Source organism: Chanodichthys erythropterus, chromosome 1 (assembly GCF_024489055.1).
Source record: "Chanodichthys erythropterus isolate Z2021 chromosome 1, ASM2448905v1, whole genome shotgun sequence".
NCBI lineage: Eukaryota > Metazoa > Chordata > Actinopteri > Cypriniformes > Xenocyprididae > Chanodichthys > Chanodichthys erythropterus.
In genome coordinates this window covers 8724203-8746491 of record NC_090221.1, presented here as the reverse complement: position 1 = coordinate 8746491, position 22289 = coordinate 8724203, and the positions used below count along the sequence as shown (strand labels likewise).

At 35.8% G+C, this 22289-nt stretch overlaps 1 protein-coding gene across 1 annotated transcript; it reads right to left on the bottom strand.

Moving 5' to 3' along the window:
* Positions 1 to 3221: 3221 nt before the first annotated feature.
* On the bottom strand, positions 3222 to 18443 carry tmtops3a (teleost multiple tissue opsin 3a). The gene is made up of 4 exons (XM_067373460.1): positions 18062 to 18443; positions 12398 to 12726; positions 6640 to 6873; positions 3222 to 3416 (listed from the first exon to the last, which is right to left on the bottom strand). The coding sequence occupies exons 1-4, from the start codon at positions 18441 to 18443 to the stop codon at positions 3222 to 3224; spliced, it is 1140 nt and encodes a 379-aa protein (XP_067229561.1).
* Between the last annotated feature and the right edge of the window lie 3846 nt (positions 18444 to 22289).

Genomic DNA, 22289 nt, shown 5'->3' with positions numbered 1-22289 from the left:
GATGCTGAGACTAACGGCGTATGTTGTATGCAATTTTGCGTAAATAAGAAAAGCTAGATTCCATGAGGTCACAGGTCATTGTCTTTGCAGATTCAACATTCTGACTTCGGCCTAACAGATTTTTGTCAATGAATATTTGTAAAGAAATGTTCTTTTTTTGTTTTGTTTTTAAATAAATTGATATTAAAACTTGAGCCACAGAATGTACATTTTGCATTCACTTTTAACTAAATGATTTTAACCAAATGAGTTATGTTTAGTGGATGTATGAAGTCAGTTCTCAAGTGTGGGAGAGTAACCATATAGGTGTCGTGCAACACAAGTGTCTAAATTCTTCTCATCTTTAAAGCCGAATGCAATGTTATTTTGAGGGCCTCTCTTGCTTTCTGTTTGTCCAAACCACAGGAAATAAAGTCACATGTTGTTTGTATATATCTACCCGACACAACACCTCTCTCAAAAAAATCTGACCACAGTGAAGAACAGATGCACTAAATAACACAAAACAGAGAGTCTGTGCAGCTGCCAATACAAACACAGGAGAAACGCATATGAAACCTAGTATTCATGAGCCATAACATTTCTACATAGATGATCAAGGTCGATAAGATACTAGTTTACCACATCTATAAAAGATCCTCGAAAATACATGAAAGACATGTTCTTTGTTTTTGTAAGCTACTAAATTTTGACCTCATTTTAACCACTAAGTGGTGGTCTATATATTCTCATAACTGAATTTGATCTTCCTTTACGTCCAATAAATGAGCATCTATAGCATGTGTGTATGCATTTCAGTTAAACATTTTCTTATTTAATTGTTAGACCTTCAATGGCTCTACATCAAAACATAAACAGCTTTTATCATTTAAATATTGCTGTGGAGACTGTCTACAACAGAAACTGCTGATTATTTAGTATTGCTAAAATTTTTGCAAAGAAAAAAAAAAAAGAACTCGTTTCACACAAACTAACCTCAGTTCCACTCCCACTGACTTTTCTTCAGTCCCTAGCTCTGCCAGGGCTCACATTTTCCGGAGTCATCAGTATAATTTTAAATGTGTGGTTTATAAATTAGGAAATGATCTTCACCCACAAAAGACATGAAAGGATACAACCGGGACCAGTAATTCGGATCTTTGACCTTTATTAACAGAAACATTAGAAGTACATGCAACGTGTTTTCTGCGTGGATGTGGGTGGAAGTGCATATGGGTGATCCTTTCCACATTTCAGCGCTTTGAATATGCACTTCTCATGAGTAATGTGCAGGTCATATACAATGAATGATATTGGCACTTATCGATTGTTGTATCACAAACAAAAGATACACAAGGCATGATAAAACTTTATGTAAAATCTAGATCTACTTTTAGATGCCCCTTAAAAATCAAGGCTGTGCGATTTATAGTACGCTATAGTAAATATATACTGAAACATTAGTTGAATTTACAAGTATTGCAAGTATAGTGCAATTACTGTATAATCATGATGCTTTTGCTTTGTTATTTTCACTATATAGGATGTCTGAGAAAATAAAATAAAGATTGTAATTTAGGAACATATTTACTATTGATACTGTGAAACTATTTAATACAAATAATGTGGGAAAATTAATAAACTAAACTTAGACATAAATACCTCAGTTGAATCAACTTATTTAGACTTCAATATTCAATATATATATATATATATATATATATATATATATATATATATATATATATATATATATATATATATTTTTTTTTTTTCATTTTTTTTTTTTTACATGATAAGCATTGGCAGCTCAAAAATGTTGCTGTTTACATCCATAACACTCCTACAATTGTTTCTTTTTTTATTAAAGCAACTAGAATGCATGTTAGCCTCAACCCAAACACACGCTCGACACTTCGCCACAATGGTGGAATCTCTTTCGAATACAAACATAATAGAACAAAAATGATAAACAGAGTTTATTCTGGTATCTATAAACTGAACAAATTTAATTTGCTTTTTGATCGAGCTACTTGATGCATGTTCTTTCAAAATAAAAACATAGAGTTAAGCCAAGGAGTAACCAATTTAACATTAACCAATCATGTTTAAACAAAAAACTTAATACACTGGTGTTAAATCTAAATTAATTGTTGAAATAAAGTGAACAGCATCAAATAAGCCTTTTTTTCTTCTTTTTTTGACAGTGTTGCATTGGTATTATACTAATATTCATGATACAGTGAACATTAGTGTAGCTACACTAATATGCAAAAACACATTAAAAGCTCAAAAATCATTCCAGGGTGAAAAAAATACAACACATATATATTGCAGACTTTGTGTTCTCTGCTTCTTTTTCCAGGGACATTGTGATGCACATGACTCAGTGTATGTTCTGTGTGTGATAGTGAAAAGGAGAGAGACTGTGTGTCTGACTATGCAAACTGCAAATTTTCACACTTTCTAAAAAAATCTGCATATGATGCAAGACTGAAGTCCCAAAATACTGCAACTATTGTAGCAACACAACTGTGATTTGACATGACTCACAATTATATACACCTTATACTGTTTTGTGAAAAAGCAGATTACTTGATATGATAATGGAGATATCAATGAAGCACAGGAAATTCACAAATATAACACATAGTCTTAAAAATATTGTGCTACAGTACATATACAGGAACTGTCTATCTAGAGATTAAATAATGTACCACAAACAAAGACCAATAGTTTCTGCATTATTGGAAAATCTTTCAAGCAGCACATGGATTTTGACCGAACTTTTCACAGTATGTGCATAAGCAAGTGTTCATGGGAGCAGACTCATTCTCCACCTCACTTCGGTATGACAGTGGCTCCTACTGTTGGCAACAGGAGTCATTACACTACATAGAGCACTGACACTTACACTAGCTGCTGCACTGCCCCGTTTGCAATGTATTGCCTTCATTCAAAAGCTCCTTATATAATCAGCATTTGTGTACATCAGTGTAAATAAAAAATAAAAAAAATCGTATGTTCTTGAGTATTAATTAAACTGACAGAGTACAAGCATAGAGTACTTTCAATGCATGGAGCTCATTAAAAAAAACAAGCACACAAAGAAATAAATGTGAATCTGGTTTGGTTCTACTCAGGGATTCTGATGTACTGGTCCCATGAAACCATCATCACACTGTCAGCTTTCCATCCTGGCACATTATAAACGCTGACCTGTACAGAAGTCCTTGAGAGTGTCAGGGTGTGTAGTGAACCACCAAGGACAGAGTATGCTGCTCTTTATTCTGGGGGCCCTTGATGTTGCGATGCAATGAGGGCCCATCACAGGGCCTGAGAGCATGAGGATCTTCTTTGCTGCTGTGCTGAGGGTTCTGACCGTGAATAGATGGTTCTTCTTGACATTTCAGAAATGCTAAGAAACACCTGTAGAACTGAGAGAGAAATGAATGAGACAGTATAGACCAGGGGTGGTGAACTCCGGTCCTGGAGAGCCTTAGTCCTGCAGAGTTTAGCTCCAACCCTGATAAAAACTCACCTGCCTGTAGCTTTCTAGCAACCCTTGATTAGCTTGTTCAGGTGTGTTTGATTAGGGTTGGGGCTGAACTCTGCAGGACTGTCCCTGTGTCTCAATCAGCTCCCTAGTTCAGTAGTCAGGGCACTGACCAGGGAGTCGGCCATTTTAAGGGCTGTCTCATTCGCAGAATCCTTCCAGGGCACTGAAACGTTCGCTCCCTGAAAAGTCCCACAAAGCACCGTGAAAACCAGGGAACATCGATGCTCACTATGCTCCCTTAACGGAAGTTCTGAAGCGCGAAACTTGAATCACGTGAGCCAACTCACTACACATAACGATAGATGCTTTTTAAAATACATCTGTTATTTTATCATATTTCAGCATAAACATACATCGCTAGGCAGGTAATGAACATAATCTAGCTAACACTTATAATTTATTCACGGCTGAAATGTTGCACGTATAAGTAACAAGCAAATAATTAATCATAATGTAATTTAAATAACATTACAAGTAATGACAGAAAATATCAGCTCTGTTATTGTTTATAAATACCAATAGTGATGTTGTACAATGAGGACGTTGTCACGTCGTCGGAAATAGAGTCATAAGTGTCCCAATGTGTAGTGAACCAGTATCTTTTACTGTCCTTACCAGTGCCCGAATTCGTGTACACGATATACTGATTCACGAGCTCGGGAGCTAGGGAACTGATTGAGACACACCCTGTGTCTCTCTAGGACAGACGTTAGCAACCCCTTGGATAGTCTTATTAATAATTTTGCTTCACTACTGTGAACCTTTTAGGGGTAGATAACGTATAAAGTTGTCCTTTTAAGTGTACTGCCCTAGTGACAAGTTGAAAGTACACTTTCCTTGTCTGTGTTCCGCTCCTGCTTACGGACAGTAGAAGGAGTGGAGCAGGAAAAATGAAGTATACCCAAGCCTTAAAGGTACAATTAAAAAAAAAATTCTAACACTGCACAAATACACTAAAATATAAAGATATATATAATTATATACCTAAATATTAGATCAGACAGTTCAGTAATGATTATTAAGGGATTAGTTCACTTCTGAATGAAAATGTCCTGATATTTTACTCACCAAGATGTTCATGTCTTTCTTTCTTCAGCTGAAAAGAAATTAAGGTTTTTAAAGGTGCCCTAGAATCAGAATTTGAATTTACCTTGGCATAGTTAAATAACAAGTGTTCAGTACATGGAAATGACATTCAGTGAGTTTCAAACTCCATTGTTTCCTGTAAATCTAATTTGTTTAAAAGACTTCCGGAAAACACTCGGACCTCAACATTTCATTTGGCAGACGCTTTTATCCAAAGCATAACATAACACCGACTGTTACGTAACAGTCGGGATCATTAATATGTACGACCCCAATATTTGCATATATGCCAGCCCATTCAACGCATTAGACAAGGAAAGGCAGTATTAACGTCTGGATCTGTGCAGACAAGGTAAGCAAGCAAGAACAACAGCGAAAAATGGCAGATGGAGCAATAATAACTGACATGATCCATGATATTTTTAGTGATATTTGTGAATTGTCTTTCTAAATGTTTCATTAGCATGTTGCTAATGTACTGTTAAATGTGGTTAAAGTTACCATCTTTTATTACTGTATTCACAGAGACAAGAGTCGTTGCTATTTTCATTATTAAACACTTGCCGTCTGTATAATTCATAAACACAACTTCATTCTTAATAAATCTCTCCAACAGTGTAGCATTAGCCGTTAGCCACATAGCATAGCCTCAAACTAACACAGAATCAAAAGTAACCATCTAAATAAATACTATACTCACATAATTCGAAGCATGCATACAGCATGCATGATGAACATCTTGTAAAGATCCATTTGAGGGTTATATTAGCTGTGTGAACTTTGTAAATGCACTGTATTATAGTCGAGAGCTCGTGTGGCAGAGGGAACGCATCTCTTAAAGGGGCCGTGCTGAAAAAATCAGTGCATAGTTAATGATGCCCCAAAATAGGCAGTTAAAAAAATTTATAAAAAAAAAATCTATGGGGTATTTTGAGCTGAAACTTCACAGACACATTCAGGGGACACCTTAGACTTATATTACATCTTGTAAAAAAACAATCTAGGGCACCTTTAAGGAAAACATTCCAGTATTTTTGTACATACAAATACTGTATATTGGACTTCAACAGTTACCAATTGGTTGAAGGTCAAAATTACAGTTTCAGTGCAGCTTCAAAGGGCTCTACACGATCCCAGCCGAGGAATAAGGGTCTTATGTAGCAAAATGATTGGCCATTATGTAAAAAAAAAAAAAAAATTATATACTTTTTAACCACAAATGCTCATCCTGTACTGCTCTGCGAAGTGCCACACATGACGTAATCATGTTACAAAAGTCAAGTCAAACACCCTTTACAAAAAAAAAAACACAAAAAAAACCCCGACGAAATCAGATGACTTTGAAGTTGGAGGAGAAAATGTGAGTTTTTCGCCCTACCACAGTACTTCCGCCTATGTCATGCGTGACCTTTCTGGTGGATCGCGGAGCTTGTGCATTTGTGGTTAAAAAGTATTTTTTTAGAATATTACCAATCATTTCACTAGATAAGACCTTTATTCCTCGTCTGGGATCGTGTAGAGCCCTTTGAAGCTGCACTGAAACTGCAATTTGGACCTTCAACTCATTGAACCCTGTTGCAGTCCACTATACAGTATGGAGAAAAATCCTGGAATGTTTTCCTCAAAAACCTTAATTTTTTTTTCGACTAAAGAAAGAAAGACATGAACATCTTTGATGACATGAGGGTGAGTAAATTATCAGGAAATGTTAATTTAATTTAATTATGTGATGCATAGTAATGCATTACTAATTATGTGATGCCGAATTAATTATTTTCAAAAATATGCATCTCCAACATCAGCCCCTATTATTCAATCAAAAATGTCTACACTTGAAATAGATGGTCATTATGGTATTTGTCAGGATATAGTGGGTTTTTACAACTGAAAATAGGTAAATATTTGTATTTTAGATAACAAATCAATGCAGTTGGTGTTATTGTAGTTTTATATTCAATTATTAAATTCCATAATCAATGCTTTTAATTTTTATTGTGATCCCTCTGTGGACTCACCTGGTTGTTGAAAAGCACATAGATTACCGGGTTGACCACAGTGCTGCTCTTGGCCAGGACTGATGGCACCACACTGGTTACGGGAGTGATCAGGCCCCTCCTGCCAAAAGCAGCCAGCAGGGCTACCACCCCATAGGGCATCCAGCACAGCAGATAGCAGGATACCATGGTGACAACCATTAGAAGAATGTGGTTCTCTCTCCTCTGTGCGGTCAGCAGGTTGATTTTAGTTACCTGAGCCGAAAAACAAACACTTAAAATTACAGAAGTTGCGATAGTCTTTTCTTCCCTACTATGACATATATCCGAGTGAAACGGCTTCTCCAACAAGTGAAAATGTAAGGCAGGACTTGATTTTGACCAACAGGAATTGATTTGATTGTTGTTGTTTGCTACTGCTGTGATGTCATGTGAGTTACAAGTTGCCCCGCCCTCACGCCACTAAACACGTCATCAGAGAAGATATGTCGGTGCAAGAGGGAAGGTTATTTAGATTAAAGATTAAAAAGGCACATGAATTTTTAAAAAATTATGTGCACGTATAAATCATTTATAATAAATACTGCAATATTCCATTAACAAATAAAAAAAGGCATCTAAAAGTTACATTTTGATGCAGACGTAGGCCTTTTTAACCATCTAAATCAAACTAAAAGCTTCTATCTTGCTGCATGGGCTATCCTATAGAACACAGCATGATGTGGACGTGCTTAGTATGAATTAGTTTGCCATGTGTGCAAGAAAAAGTGGCAGATGGCTCCTTCATGCGTCAAATCTGAGTGTCGTGACTTCTGTCCACTGGAGTTTGTTAACCTATCCTATCTCCTTCCCATCATGAAGTAATATCTCTGTGTAAAGATCTCCTGCTGGTCAGGGAACAGAATAGGAACTTCTCACTGAGCTCCCTGAACCCACTCACGTCGTCATTCTCACCTTTTACATGCTCCATTTGTCCTAAACGAGATGATTGTGATTGTATTGACAGCTCCAGCTTGGCTAAGTGTTTTCTCAGTTGTGTAATCCCATTGCCTTTGGAAGTGTCCTTTAGCAATTTGTAGGATCAATATGACATTGACAAACATAGCCTATTAATTTGAAGCAGCCAAAACAAATCTTATTTTTCACTACAGTAAAATTCTTTTTTTTTTTTTTTCCCTATAATTTAATAACCCTTGTGTCTAGTATCTTTTATTCTGCAAACAATTTCATACACACTAAAGTGTCATCCATTCATAAACATTTATAAAGCTAAAAATGCTTCTTAATTGTATCTGAATGCATTTTCATAAGACTTTCCACTGTATAGTGTAAAGGAAATGTACTTGCATGTCTGGAGTGACTCTATTTTAGGAATGCAATTACTGTCTCAGACATGTCATCATCTGATCTTCACTGTGCTCTCTTCTTGTAATCCCCCTTTTGAATCCCATCAGAATTCAATGTTTGTGTTTCTAAGCCCGAAGGCTGTAGTGACTGGCCCACTCATTCGTGTAATGGATATAGATCTCTCTATTTGTCAGATAGGCTACACAAGGAGGTGCCTGCTACTGAATTCTGGAGGAAATAAGATTATTACATAACGGCTCGTCACCAATAGTAACAGGCTCCGCGTTCTAAAAATACCTACGATGGTGATTCATTCATAGAATCGCGACTAGATGCTCTCTGCCTTAATACCCGCTGGAAACGCTCATTACATATTCCTTCACATGGTGATGTGTTTATGAAATCCGCCTCAGGCACGGATGAGTCATAAACAATGCTTCTCCCTGAACACGGCCTAACCTGATGCCCCAAAGCGCTTTGTTCTTACTCTCTAGCTGGACAAAATGATATCAAATGGATAAATAAAGAATCGAGAGAGCATCTGTCATCTATAGCTCGTCGATGTTGAAATGTTAACTGGACACTAAGTGACTATGATACATAACTGCAGCTTCCCAGCTAACAGAATTTTGTTATAAGAACGTTCTCCAGTGTTGGTTCTGGGAATGTAAAAATGTTGTTTTCTTGACATTTAAGGAACGTTTTTTATAAGGTATGATGTTCCTCAAATGTTCTTTCAAATTAATTTTGATTTAAAATTCAACATTCTAGGAACATTGATTAGTAACATTCCAAGAACATAAAAATGTCCAGCTTCCTTAATGTTAGTAGAATGTTATTTAAAGGTTAGTATGATGTTCCTGAAACATTCTTTCAATCATTCAAACAAACACCTGCTGTGATCAAGCACTGAAAGAAAGAGAAATAAGAACACAAACTACAACTTTCTTCAGCAACAGCCTTAGATGAAATCAACTGAAGATAAAATACATTAAATCTCTCAAGATCTGATTAAACAACTCTTTAAACAGCATTACCAGCTTCACTTCTTATTAACCTGGGTAGCGTTTCCCAAAAGCATTGTATGCTACAGCTCCATTGGTGGCACTGAAGCTACGATCAACTTAAGATAACAATGCTTTTGGGAAAAGCTGTCCAGACTGACTTTATTTCTGTCATATGTCTACAGCAGTTCTTATTGAGAATTAACAGAAGTTTAACGCTCGTTTGTTTCATTTGAAGTCACCATAATGGTGATTGGTGTTTCCATTTGTTGGGCGCTTAACTCATATAATATGTTTGTTTTTGGCTGCTGTGGTAGTGTGTTTGTCAAACACATTTGAGTAGCAAAAAAAGCTGAAGATCAGATTATGATTTTAAGCTTTTGATGGTTTCTGATGGTTTTATAATCATTGTGAAATAGCCTGAATCACTGATGTCATTTGAATATAATAATTGTGTTGTGCCATTAATACATTTTAGTTACAATCCCTGTTTTAATGCAATATGATATCACGCCGTATTGCAGAAAGTAGTTAGAAGATTGAAGATAAAATCCACAGCAAAAAATAAAGGCAAATAGAATTAAAGAAAATAATAGGACAATTCATATGCATAATCTATTCATGCTGTGATTCAAGCTGGGAGAACTTGTTCCCAGCATGCATTGTGGCATTACACTTTTGATTGTCACCATTGTTGAGATTCATGTGCTGATTCTTGATGTCTTTGTGTGTCATCTTAAAACTTTTTTTGTTGTTATTTTTGTTTTGATGAAGTGAGTTTTTGCTTAAAACAAGCAAAATGATCTGCCAATTGGGTAAGAAAAATAATCTAATTTCTTTCGCCGGTCCCAAACATTATTTTTCTTACGCCATTGGCAGATAACTTTGCTTGTTTTGAGATCGGGATGTTCAGTCTCGGAGCAGTTAAATAATTGTAATGACACCACACAATAGAGGATTTTTTTTTGCGATAAGCCTTGAATCACCTCCACCATAATGGTGACTGAAATTAAGTCAATCCGTTTAGTCAAAAGTAAAGCTGCTAATGCTGTTTGCGGGGTTGTTTAATCCTCCTCTGCTGAGATCTTGAAAGATTTAATTCATGTGATAAGATTTGGTACTGCATATTTATAAATTTATTGAACATATAAGCCAGTGGGCTCAAACTCAGTTCCTGTTGGGCCACAGCCCTGCAGAGGTTAGCTCCAACTCACACCTTCTTGGAAGTTTCTAGTAATCCTGAAAACCTTGATTAGCAGGATAAGATGTGTTTGATTAGAGATGGAACAAAACTGATTTCATTTGAATATTATATATGTTTTATATATTTAGTTAACAATAGCACAAGCAACCCTGTATGTACGAAACCATTCATCAAAAAGTCAAACATAACTTTTCACGTCTTTACATAAACACCATAAGTTTGTAAGTACTTCACCCTAACCACAGGCTCTACCCTACAGCACAATGGTAACCCTAAAAACTCAGACATAGCAGAAACCATTTTAAATTCCAAAATAATAGAACATTAAACACTAACAGATCTCCCCTATATCATTTATTGAGCAAAAAAATAGAAAAATAGTCCATACAGCACATCACATACTGCCCAACGCCCCAGTACAGTCGCCATAAACTGTACTGAATAAAAGGTTAAAGTAAACCCCAGAAAATCAGGGGTGTAACCCTGGGGCAAAAATAATCCCTACATTACATCACAGTTAGTTAGTTTCACATAACAAATGATATAGTACTTTTTTTTAGTTCTTACAACTTAAATGGAAGCACTCTTTTTTTCATGACTTTTTTAAATGTTTTTGAAAGAAGTCTCATATGGCACACTGAGCGTTATGATTGGTCAGATCGCCAGGTGAATTGTTCATCTAAGGTTGTGGCTGAAGTCAGTTGTAGCTCTTGTGTTTCTGTTTGCCTCTTTTTCTTCTGTTCTCTTCTTTCCTTCAGTGATTCTGCTTGTTAACAGACTTGTTAATGCTAAAATGATTCTATAAATAATATATAAAGTATTTTGTGGCTCAGATAAGGTCCAGTTCTGGTTTATTTCTTTGCTCTAGGTTGACATGTGGCATTGCTATGACCTGCTTGTGGCTCAGATCTGGCAAACAGAAGCGATCCATCTTTCCACGCCACATGTGGCCCAGATCATCATACCACACACTGCAGATGTAGGCCGGATCTAGGCCGGCACAAAGTTGCTATCTGGGAACTGCATTTTTTCATGTGGCATTGCTATTAACTCAGCGAAAAGAGAATGTAGTGCATGCTAATTATCAGCGATTGTTGTAATACAAAAGCACTGAGACCTTTCATTGTTTGTATCACTCCGCTCATTCTGTCAGTTTGTACATTAGTGATATGGATTTTACAGTGACTCTTTCTGCAGGATACAACGATCCGCTCCAGTAGGTGGCGGCAAGTGACGAGCCATTGAATCATTCATTCAATCAATCTGTTTCAAATCATTGATCTATTCTAGAAAGAAACAAGTGACCTGCAGAATTTGGAACTGCATACTACTCTTTGGCTGCATCCGAATATGCTAAATTGCAGTGAGATTTTGAAATCCACATCTGATGCACAGCAAAATCTCCAGAGTTAAATCAACTCTGCTCAGAATGCATGTGGTCCCTCTCTAAATACTGTTAAGATAAAACTAAAGCAGAGTTGAAGTTAATGAGATAATTAAGCAATTAATTAAATAATGGTTGTGCATTAGTGATGAACACCTGCTGTTAACAAGCAGAATCACTAAAGAAAAGAGAAACACAAGAACTACAACTGACTTCAGTCACAGCCTTATTAATTGCTTAATTATCTCATTAACTTTAACTCTGCTTCAGTGTTACTTTAACACTATTTAGAGAGGGACCATATGTACTCTGAGCAGAGTTGATTTAACTCTGGAAATTTTACTGTGTGGATACTTTACTATCCCATGAGGCCATGGGAAAGGGTTTGTGAATGGCAGTGAACTGATGTAACGGACGACGGAAGGTCACATCACAAGAACAACATGACCAATGTTGTAGCTACATCTGGATTACATTCATACTATATAGAACATACTTTTTTAACAGTCACAAACTTCCTATTCAGTGAGTATACGATTTCAGACTACGTTTTTCAAAAATAAATGTACTTTTTTTTTTTTACTTTTTCCTTAAAAAAAGAATTTGACATTATTACAATGTTTGTTCTGCTTTCTAAAGACTGTCCAAAAATCATGACCTCAATCATCACAATTATTTTATTATAGTGACAGCCACAGTTTTATGTTTCTTTTTTGTACTCTAATGGTGAGTGTTAAAAATATACAGTAGGTTTAATAGATAATAACATATATAACAACATAAGGCCTATTCAGAGGAGAAAGAGTCAAACCGAGTGTCCTCAAAGCCTCTCTCACTCACCCCTTTGATAATGAACAGGATTTTGCCATAGCAGAAGATCATGAGCATCAGGGGTAAAAGCAGACAGAAGATGAACAGGCACATCACGTATGACATGCTGTTGGTTGAGCGCAGGTGCCACTGCACCGAGCATGTAGTCCCGGGTCCTTCGGGTCCATAGCTACTCCAGCCCAGGAATGGTGGGAGAGTCCATACCAGTGAATAGAGCCAGGATCCTGCCACACAGAGCCAGGCCCTACGGAAGTCAGACACGTCTGCCTTGGTGGGGCGCAGTAGGGCGGCATAACGCTCGTATGACAGTATGGACAGAGACATCAGAGACACAATTCCTGTTTGGGATAAAGAAAACTGATATGGAAAAGAAATAGTGGTCACAAAACAACTAACTTTTCATTGGAATATACTGTATGTGAATACTGTAGTCACATGGACTATTTTAACAATGTCTTTACTACCTTTCTGGGCCTTGAAATTTGTTACGACTGCTGTGTACAGGGAGGCCAGAAAGTGATCTTAGTTTGTCTTCCAAAGATGAACGAATGTCTTACGGGTTTGGAATTCAGCACTTAATACTGTGAGGCATATGTTGTATAGATTGCTTGACGAAGGAGATAGAGAACAAAATAGTTTTTATTATAATCCACCAACTAAAACACAGGAGATCGCTAGAGAATAATGTAACACAACTATTAATAGCATAGAGAAGACCGGACAATAACACAGGAAACTGAGGGCTTAAATACACTGGGGATGATTGACTGAAAAAGAACAGATGTGTGTAAGACTAATTAACAAATGAGGAAACCTAACTAGCAAACCAGGCAGGCAGAATGGGAACAGAACACAGAGAAAACGAAATCAAAACAGATTATACTTGACAAATGCTGAGTGCAAGTAAATTTAGTGAACATTAAAGGTCCCCTAGAAACAGTTTTTACAAAATGTAATATAAGTCTAAGGTGTACCCAAAAAATACCCCATAGATTTTTTTTTTTATTAATTTTTTTAACTGTCTATTTTGGGGCATCATTAACTATGTACCGATTCAGGCTGTGGCCCCTTTAAATCTCACGCTCCCTGCCCCCCCGGAGCTCTCGACTGTAATACAGTGCATTTACAAAGTTCACACAGCTAATATAACCCTCAAATGGATCTTTACAAGATGTTTGTCATGCATACTGCATGCATGCGTTGGATCATGTAAGTATAGTATTTATTTGGATGTTTACATTTGATTCTGAATGAGTTTGAGGCTATGCTCCTTGGCTAAAGCTAACATTACACACTGTTGGAGAGATTTATAAAGAATGAAGTTGTGTTTGTGAATTATACAGACTCCAAGTGTTTAAAAATGAAAATAGCGACGGCTCTTGTCTCCGTGAATACAGTAAGAAACGATGGTAACTTTAACCACATTTAACAGTACATTAGCAACATGCTAACGAAACATTTAGAAAGACAATTCACAAATATCACTAAAAATATCATGTTATCATGAATCATGTCAGTTATTATCGCTCCATCTGCCATTTTTCGCTATTGTTCTTGCTTGCTTACCTAGTCTGATGATTCAGCTGTGCACAGATCCAGACATTAAATACTGGCTGCCCTTGTGTAATGCTTGAACATGAGCTGGCATATGCAAATATTGGGGTCATACATATTAATGATCCCGACTGTTACGTAACAGTCAGTGTTATGTTGAGATTCGCTTGTTCTTCGGAGGTCTTTTAAACAAATTAGATTTACATAAGAAGGAGGAAGCAATGGAGTTTGAAAATCAATGTATGTCTTTTCCTTGTACTGAACTCTTGTTATTCAACTATGCCAAGGTAAATTCAATTTTTTATTCTAGGGCACCTTTAAACTGGTACTGGTTTTGAGTATTTAAAAGTTTGCATGCATGTGAACAACAAATGCTGATACATTGAGCAGATATATTGTTACCCTTGATTGTGTAAGTACAGACACTGGTTCTTTCCGCAAAGGAATTGCTTATTTTAGATTCCTCAACTGATTCCTTATTTATAATTACTACTAAAACAGAAAGTAAAATATATAAAAACTGCACTGTGCGAATAATACAAAAAAATCACAGCAGAAACTAACTATAACTACAATGAAATGTAGAATAATGTAATAAAATGTGGCAGCCACAGACTGAGAGCGCTCATTAAGGCACTGATCGTGTTTTCCAGACAACGTCAAGAAGCAAAAGAGCACAGACTAAGTCAAAGGTTTAATGGTATTTTACCTTTCGTATCAACTCCCTTGTATCATCCTGTAAATGGTGAAGGTTGTTAAATAACAAGATTATGGAGCTAGAACAACCTGTTGACAACCTATATTCATTATTTTAATTGTCCAGTTGTCAGAAATATTTGGGAGAAAAACTGAGCCTTAATGATTATGGTAATATCAACAAAGGAACACACTCATTAAAAATGAATATGTGAATGATGTATTATATGTACACACACATTCTCCTTCAATGGGTTTGTAAGTACACACTGCACAAAGCTGCTCTGCATTCTTCCTTGCAGTTCCTCTACTCATCACAGAAAGGGAGACACAACACTCCCACTACAGTAATTAATGACCTTAAATGAGCAATCCATTCAAATGTCAGATCACTGGGGGATTCTGGCTTGTTCCTATTTGGAGCGTATGTGGAACATTTCTGACAGACCGAACACAGCAACATATTTAATGTGAACTTGACATAATCATGAATTATTGTTTCTTTGTGATTTTTGTCGTCATACAACAAAGATTCATTTTGATTCATTTGATTTATGCTACAGATTGACCTATGCACATAAAATCATATGCTGTAAATTTAATTCAAACGCTTTTTGCATATTTCACACAATTCTATATGCTATGAATAGTCATATGCAATGTAGCTATTTTTCATTGTCGGTTAACTACGTAACTGCAATATGCTGGAAGTTTTATTTCAGTTTGCTGGTAACAATTTAACACTAACATTTTAATTTTATGTAGGTTTTGGGACAATTTTGTAACAAACATTAAATCAAATGCTTGAATAAAATAGCTTCTTTCCACATAAATTATTACCTACGTTTTTAATCAGTTGGACAGCTTAATAAAAATATATGGTGTCTTAATTTTCTACAATTTTCCTATAATTTTTCTCTGACCTGTAGCCAATTTTCCCTAAAGCCGCGCACACACTTAACGATTGTAAGGCCGATTATGAATGTAAATTGATACTTATGACTGATCACGCTCAAACGCGTCCAGTCAGAGCCAGTTGCGTTCAGTCTGCGATTACAGTCGGTGTTCAAATTCCATGTGTAAGTATATAAATCTGCTTCAGTCGCAGGAAACAATCGCTGTATGTTGAGCACAGTCATAGAATGTTTTAGCTAGTCGTTAAATGTGTGCCCAGCTTAACCTGTCATGCTCAAAATGACTCTTAAAATATTAAGATCTTAATAGCTCTTGAATACACTACTGATATGAATTTATTAAATATCCCAGCTAACAGAATTTTGTTTTTCAAATAGTTAGTTCTGGGAACTTAAAAAATGTCCAGTTTTCTTGATATTAGAGGATTGTTTTTTTTATAAGGTACACTCTAAAAATTGCTGGGTTAAAAACAACCCAGGTTGGGTTGAAAATGGACAAACCCAGCAATTGGGTTGTTTTAACCCAGCGGTAGGGTTAAATGTTTGCCCAACCTGCTGGGTAGTTTTATTTAACTCAACTATTGTTTAAAAATTACTGTATTGCTTAATTAAAATTAACCCAAAGTATGTTGGAAATGAAAATGTATTAATGTTCAACGAATAATTATTAAACAATAAACATTTATTAAATTGCTTATTAATACATTTATATTAATAAACTATTAAACTATTAAATTTATATTAATAAAATATTAAAGCTTATTAATAAACATTCACCTTTTGTCTATTATTGTTGCCTCTAATTGCATCTGGTTTTTAATTTCCCAACTATTTTGGGTTCATTTTAAGCTAGCCATATAGCAATTTTTAAACAATAGTTGGTTTAAATAAAACTACCCAGCAGGTTGGGCAAACATTTAACCCAACCGCTGGGTTAAAACTTGGGTTGTTTTTAACCCAGCATTTTTTAGAGTGTATGATGTTCCTCAAATGTTCTTTCAACTTACTTTTAATTTAAAATTCAACATTCTAGGAACATTGTTTTGTAACATTCCGAGAACATTAAAATGTCCAGCTTCCTTAATGTTAATGTTAGAATGTTATTTAAAGGTTAGTATGATGTTCCTGAAACATTCTTTCAATCATTCAAACACCTGCTGTGATCAAGCACTGAAAGAAAGAGAAATAAGAACACAAACTACAACTTTCTTCAGCCACAGCCTTAGATGAAATCAACTGAAGATAAAATACATTAAATCTCAAGATCTGATTAAACAACTCCAAAAAACAGCATTACCAGCTTCACTTATTACTAACCAGAGGTGTGTTTCCCAGTGCGAACTATGGTCCCAAGTTCCGTTGTTACCAATAGAGTTCAATGAGACTTACTACCATAGTTGACTAATGATGCTTTTGGGAAACGCACTCCTGACTGACTTTATTTCTGTCAGGCATCTACAGAAGCTCTTATTGAGAAATATAAGGTTTAAACATTGATGTCTTATAGAAAATGTTTTGTGTAAGGTCATTATCATAGAGAACAACATTTGCTTTAGTTAAACACTTGACTCTTCATGAACTACTTTTTCATGAATGTGTTTTGTATGCTGGCATGAAGCATGTCACCATTGTTGTGTTTCATATGCGAATGTTGATGTCTGTGAGTGTATAAATTGATTGTGTTTTAAACAAAAAGTTAATAATGATAGTGCACAGGTATCAACATCTGAAACACAACAATGGTGCTATAAATTATTTCTTTTTACATTGAGTTTATACACAACATCTCAATGGATACAGTGGTTTAAACCACTTTATTGTAGTTATTTGTCTGTTACTAAAACAGACATGTTGAGCTTTGTCAATGCAGAAATGTTTTCTGGAAACACCTACAATTATTTAAGAAGCGTCTCAACAAACGTCAAGGATCAAGACCTCATCTAAAGCAAACGCCGATCACTGTGATGGTGACCTCAAACGAAGCATCTTCAATAAAACATCAACATCTAAATCTGTTAATTCTCAATAAGAACTGCTGTAGATGACTGACAGAAATAAAGTCTGGTTAGTATAAGTGAAGCTGGTAATGCTGTTTGTAGAGTTGTTTAATCAGATCTTGAGAGATTTAATGTATTTTATCTTCAGTTGATTTCATCTAAGGCTGTTGCTGAAGAAAGTTGTGTTCTTTCTTTCTCTGTTCACAGAAAAAACGTTTGAGGAACATCATACATTATAAAAACGTTCCTCTAACGTCAAGAAAACTGGACATTGTCACGTCCCCAGAACCAACACTGAATATTTAAAGAACGTTCTTATAACAAAATTCTGTTAGCTGGATATACTGTCCGTGATTATCGTGTTAAAAACGGCAGAAATTAAGAAAGAACGCGGAACAACACACTAGAAAGAAAGTTCGGCTGAGTGTTGAGGTATCCACTGCACCACCGAAACCTCTGGGAACTTGTTACACAAATAAGTTTACAGTTGAATGAACTTTTTTAAAACTTACCAAAAAGCGAATTGGCGAAACCGTACCATTTGCAGCCATGATGTCCCAACAGCCATTTCCCATAGAGACTGGAAGCGAAACTGAAGGGAGTCCCAAATAAACAAACCAGTATGTCACTCACGCTGATGTTCAGCAGGATGAGGTTTATAGGTGTCCACAGTGAGCGAAACCTCGCAAAGATGAGCAGGACGAAGAGGTTGTTCAGGCATCCAAACACCAGAATGATTCCAAGGCAGACGGCTGTCACCGTGTGGCCAGTCCGGCTCAGGCCAGGTGGGATGTCGTGGGGCTCGAGGGGGTCTCCTGAACTGACATTTGCACTTTGATTGAGCGCAGGAATGTCTTTATTGCTGATGTTCAAACTCCAGATGTAGACCACCATAGCAGCCTCAATGCACGGGTAAATGGTGTTGACACTATGACTTGCCTTACGGATGGATTCACTCTTCTCATCTCTCCTCCTCACTGACGCGCAGCCCACCATTAACACCCTCTGCTGCTGCTGCTGCTGACCTCCGTGTCCGAGAGGCGCTGTATGATCACAGGGTGACCAGGGCGCAAATTATGGGGGGGAATACGTGAAAGTCGGCTACCTACATATTACTTTTTATACATTATTGCATAAAAATACTTTATACTTTACTTTATTGATAAATGCTATAACTGTGTATTTTCAGCACTCTTAAATTAGATCATAATGCAAAGAAGTCAAGTTTGCCTGAGGAGGGAACCATAGCAACTACGCAACAACCTGCTTCCATACAGCCAGAACCTTCCCAAATTAAACTAATGTTTTATAAAGGTTATGTTAAGCGTTCTTTAAATAACAGTTATAGAACTTCTACAACGTTATTAATATTTGATATGCATTCTCATGATGTCGTTTTTAGAACATCCTTATGACATTAATTGTACTTTATGAATGTTAACGTTTACCTTATTGAATTATTACTACAAATAAACGTTCAAAGAATTGAATTATATTCAGTTTTGGGCAAGTTACTCTAAAGAAAAAAAAACTACTAATTAAACATTCAACAGTGTAGCTAATTAAATTACTGTACACTCTAAAAAATGCTGGGTTAAAAACAACCCAAGCGCTTACAACCCAAGTTTTATCCCAGCGGTTGGGTTAAATGTTTGCCCAACCTGCTGGGTAGTTTTATTTAAACCAACTATTGTTTAAAAATTGCTATATGGCTAGCTTAAAATGAACCCAAAATAGTTGGGAAATTAAAAACCAGATGCAATTAGAGGCAACAATAATAGACAAAAGGTGAATGTTTATTAATAAGCTTTAATATTTTATTAATATAAATTTAATAGTTTATTAATATAAATGTATTAATAAGCAATTTACTAAATGTTTATTGTTTAATAATTATTCATTGAACATTAATAAATGTTCATTTACAACATACTTTGGGTTAATTTTAATTAAGCAATACAGTAATTTTTAAACAATAGTTGAGTTAAATAAAACTACCCAGCAGGTTGGGCAAACATTTAACCTTATACCGCTGGGTTAAAACAACCCAATTGCTGGGTTTGTCCATTTTCAACCCAACTTGGGTTGTTTTTAACCCAGCATTTTTTAGAGTGTACTAAATACTCTTTTTAAAAGTATTGAATTTATTATTTTATAAATCCCATATCAACCTCATCCATATGAACAATAAAAGGATAGACACAAAACTGCACTCTTAATTATTTAAAATAAACAATATACAGTTACATTAATGATTCCTGAATGACCAAAATGTGAAAAATGGAGAAGGTTGCATTAAAACATGCATTTTAGCATTCAATTTTGATGGGGCAGAATGACTGGATGATAATAGATGTCTTTACTGTGTTGCATGTGCAGGTGGAGATTGTGGATTTGTGGACAGTGAATGTGGAGAGCACACACTTCCTTGGATGGTCCAGACAAGGAGAATTGTAGTCCTCGTTGTAAACCAGACAATCACTGAATGTGAAGGGTGTGCTCTTATAGTGCTCTTGATGGTTTGGACAATAGCTGCAATCTCCACTGTGCCAATGGGATGTCTAATCAGCATTGTCATTCTTCACAGTTATTGGTGAAGGCTTTTATATTTCTTGTCCCTTTCAAACCTTTTTCATATGATTCCTCACAAGTAATCAATGGGTAAACAAACAAACTGGTGACAGCCACAAATTCAAAGTAACTGTTTAATAGTTGGTTTTATAATTGTAAGAGTTATGTTTTTGTTCATGTTCCTGTGTTTCCTTTCAATTTAGTTCCCATCTCCTTTAGTTACTAATTCCTCCTTGTTTGTTGCCTATAGGTTGCTGATTAATCCCATCTGTGTCTAGTTTAGTTCTCTATGTATAAGTACTCCCTGTTCTTTTCTGTTAGTTGTCGGTTATCGCTATTAGTGGTTTGTGTGTATATTCTCCTGAGATTCTCTAGGGTATTGCTGTTTGTGGATTAAAGAATATTTATACTGAGTCATTCGTGTTGGATTGCTTCCATACAAATGTAATACGTAAAACATCAGTACCTTATCAAATGATGCTCTTAAGAAGCTATTGAGTCTCTACTGTCAGAGCATATTGTTTTAGAAATAACACATTGGAAATAGTACAATAACACATGGAAATTGGCTAAGCAACTCTGACAGCAGAGGTGAGATAATAATAATATCATAATACCAGAAATTGAATATGTCCTATTTAAAGGTGACGCCTCTGTAGGTCAGCACATTAATTGAGTTGTGCTCTGTGGATTCTGAGAAGTGTCTCTGCAGACTAAGCCGAATGGTGGCTTGACTGGAAAGAGTGGCAATAACAAAGGCAAACCGAAATGCCAGAGGAGTCACAAAATACATCCAATTTGCCTTGTGCAGCACAATATCATGAAGCACAATAGCAATTTTTTAAAACAATGTCCTAAACAAGTGAGACCTTTTCTCGTTAAACCGAGAGCATGTGGATCAAACCCAATGATGTTTTGAGCTAAGCAGCAGAGTCAGACAAAATATGACAAATGCATTACATTTTTTTCACCAAACACTGTGCATTAACCTGCTGATTAAAACAGCGACTCCACAAATGAATTAACACTTGGGCATAAAATACTGACATTTCTTTTTAAAGTATTCTATAATTGTACCTGTATTATCTTAAAGCTTCTGTTAAGACAAATAGTCTATTGCAATGTACAATACAATCAGCCAAGCAACAAAATGAACACTGCATCAACATTAAAGTGATATTTATACAGGGTTACACTTTATTTCCACTTTAGACATTTGCAACTATAGGCTTACATGTCAACTAACTCTCATTCGAGTATTGGTAGACAGTTAACATCCATATGTAAGCCTACTTGCAAAGTTAAGTGTAGAACTGTTGGGGGACCATCAAAATAAAATGCAGGCAGTCTACATACTCTATCTAGTTGACATGTAGTTGCAAAGTTACTTATAGTGAGTAGAATGTCTAAAGTAAACTACTGAAAGAAAGTGTTACCTAATACCTTAGTCTTCTGATGTTTCACTATAATTGTTAAAGGGTTAGTTCACCCAAAAATAAAAATTATGTCATTAATTACTCACCCTCATGTCATTCCACACCCATAAGACCTTCATCTTCAGAACACAAATTAAAATATTTTTGATAAAAGTGAGCTCAGTGAGGCCTGCATCGCCAACAATAACACTCCCTTTTTCAATGCCCAGAAAGGTATAAATACATATTTAAAACAGTTCATGTGACTACAGTGGTTCAACCTTAATATTATAAAGCGATTAGAATACTTTATGTGCACCAAAAATAACAAAATAGCGACTTTATTCCACAATATCGAGTGATGGGCGATCTCAAAACACTGCTTAATGAAGCTTCAAAGCTTTACGAATCATTTGTTTCGAATCAGTGGTTCAGAATGCCAAAATCACATGATTTCAGTCAAAAAGGCTTCGTATAAGTGTTTTGAAACTTCAATAGTTCACGTGATACACGCTCCGAACCACTGATTCAAAACAAATGATTCATTAAGCTTCGAAGCTTCATGAAGCAGTGTTTTGAAATCGCCCATCACTAGATATTGTTGAATAAACTCGTTATTTTGTTATTTCTGGCGCGCAAAAAGGTATTCTCGTCGCTTTATAATTATAATTAATCTTAATTTGTGTTCAGATAAACAAAGGTTTTACGGGTGTGGAATGACAGGCAGATGATTTTTTATGAATGAGAGCAGCTG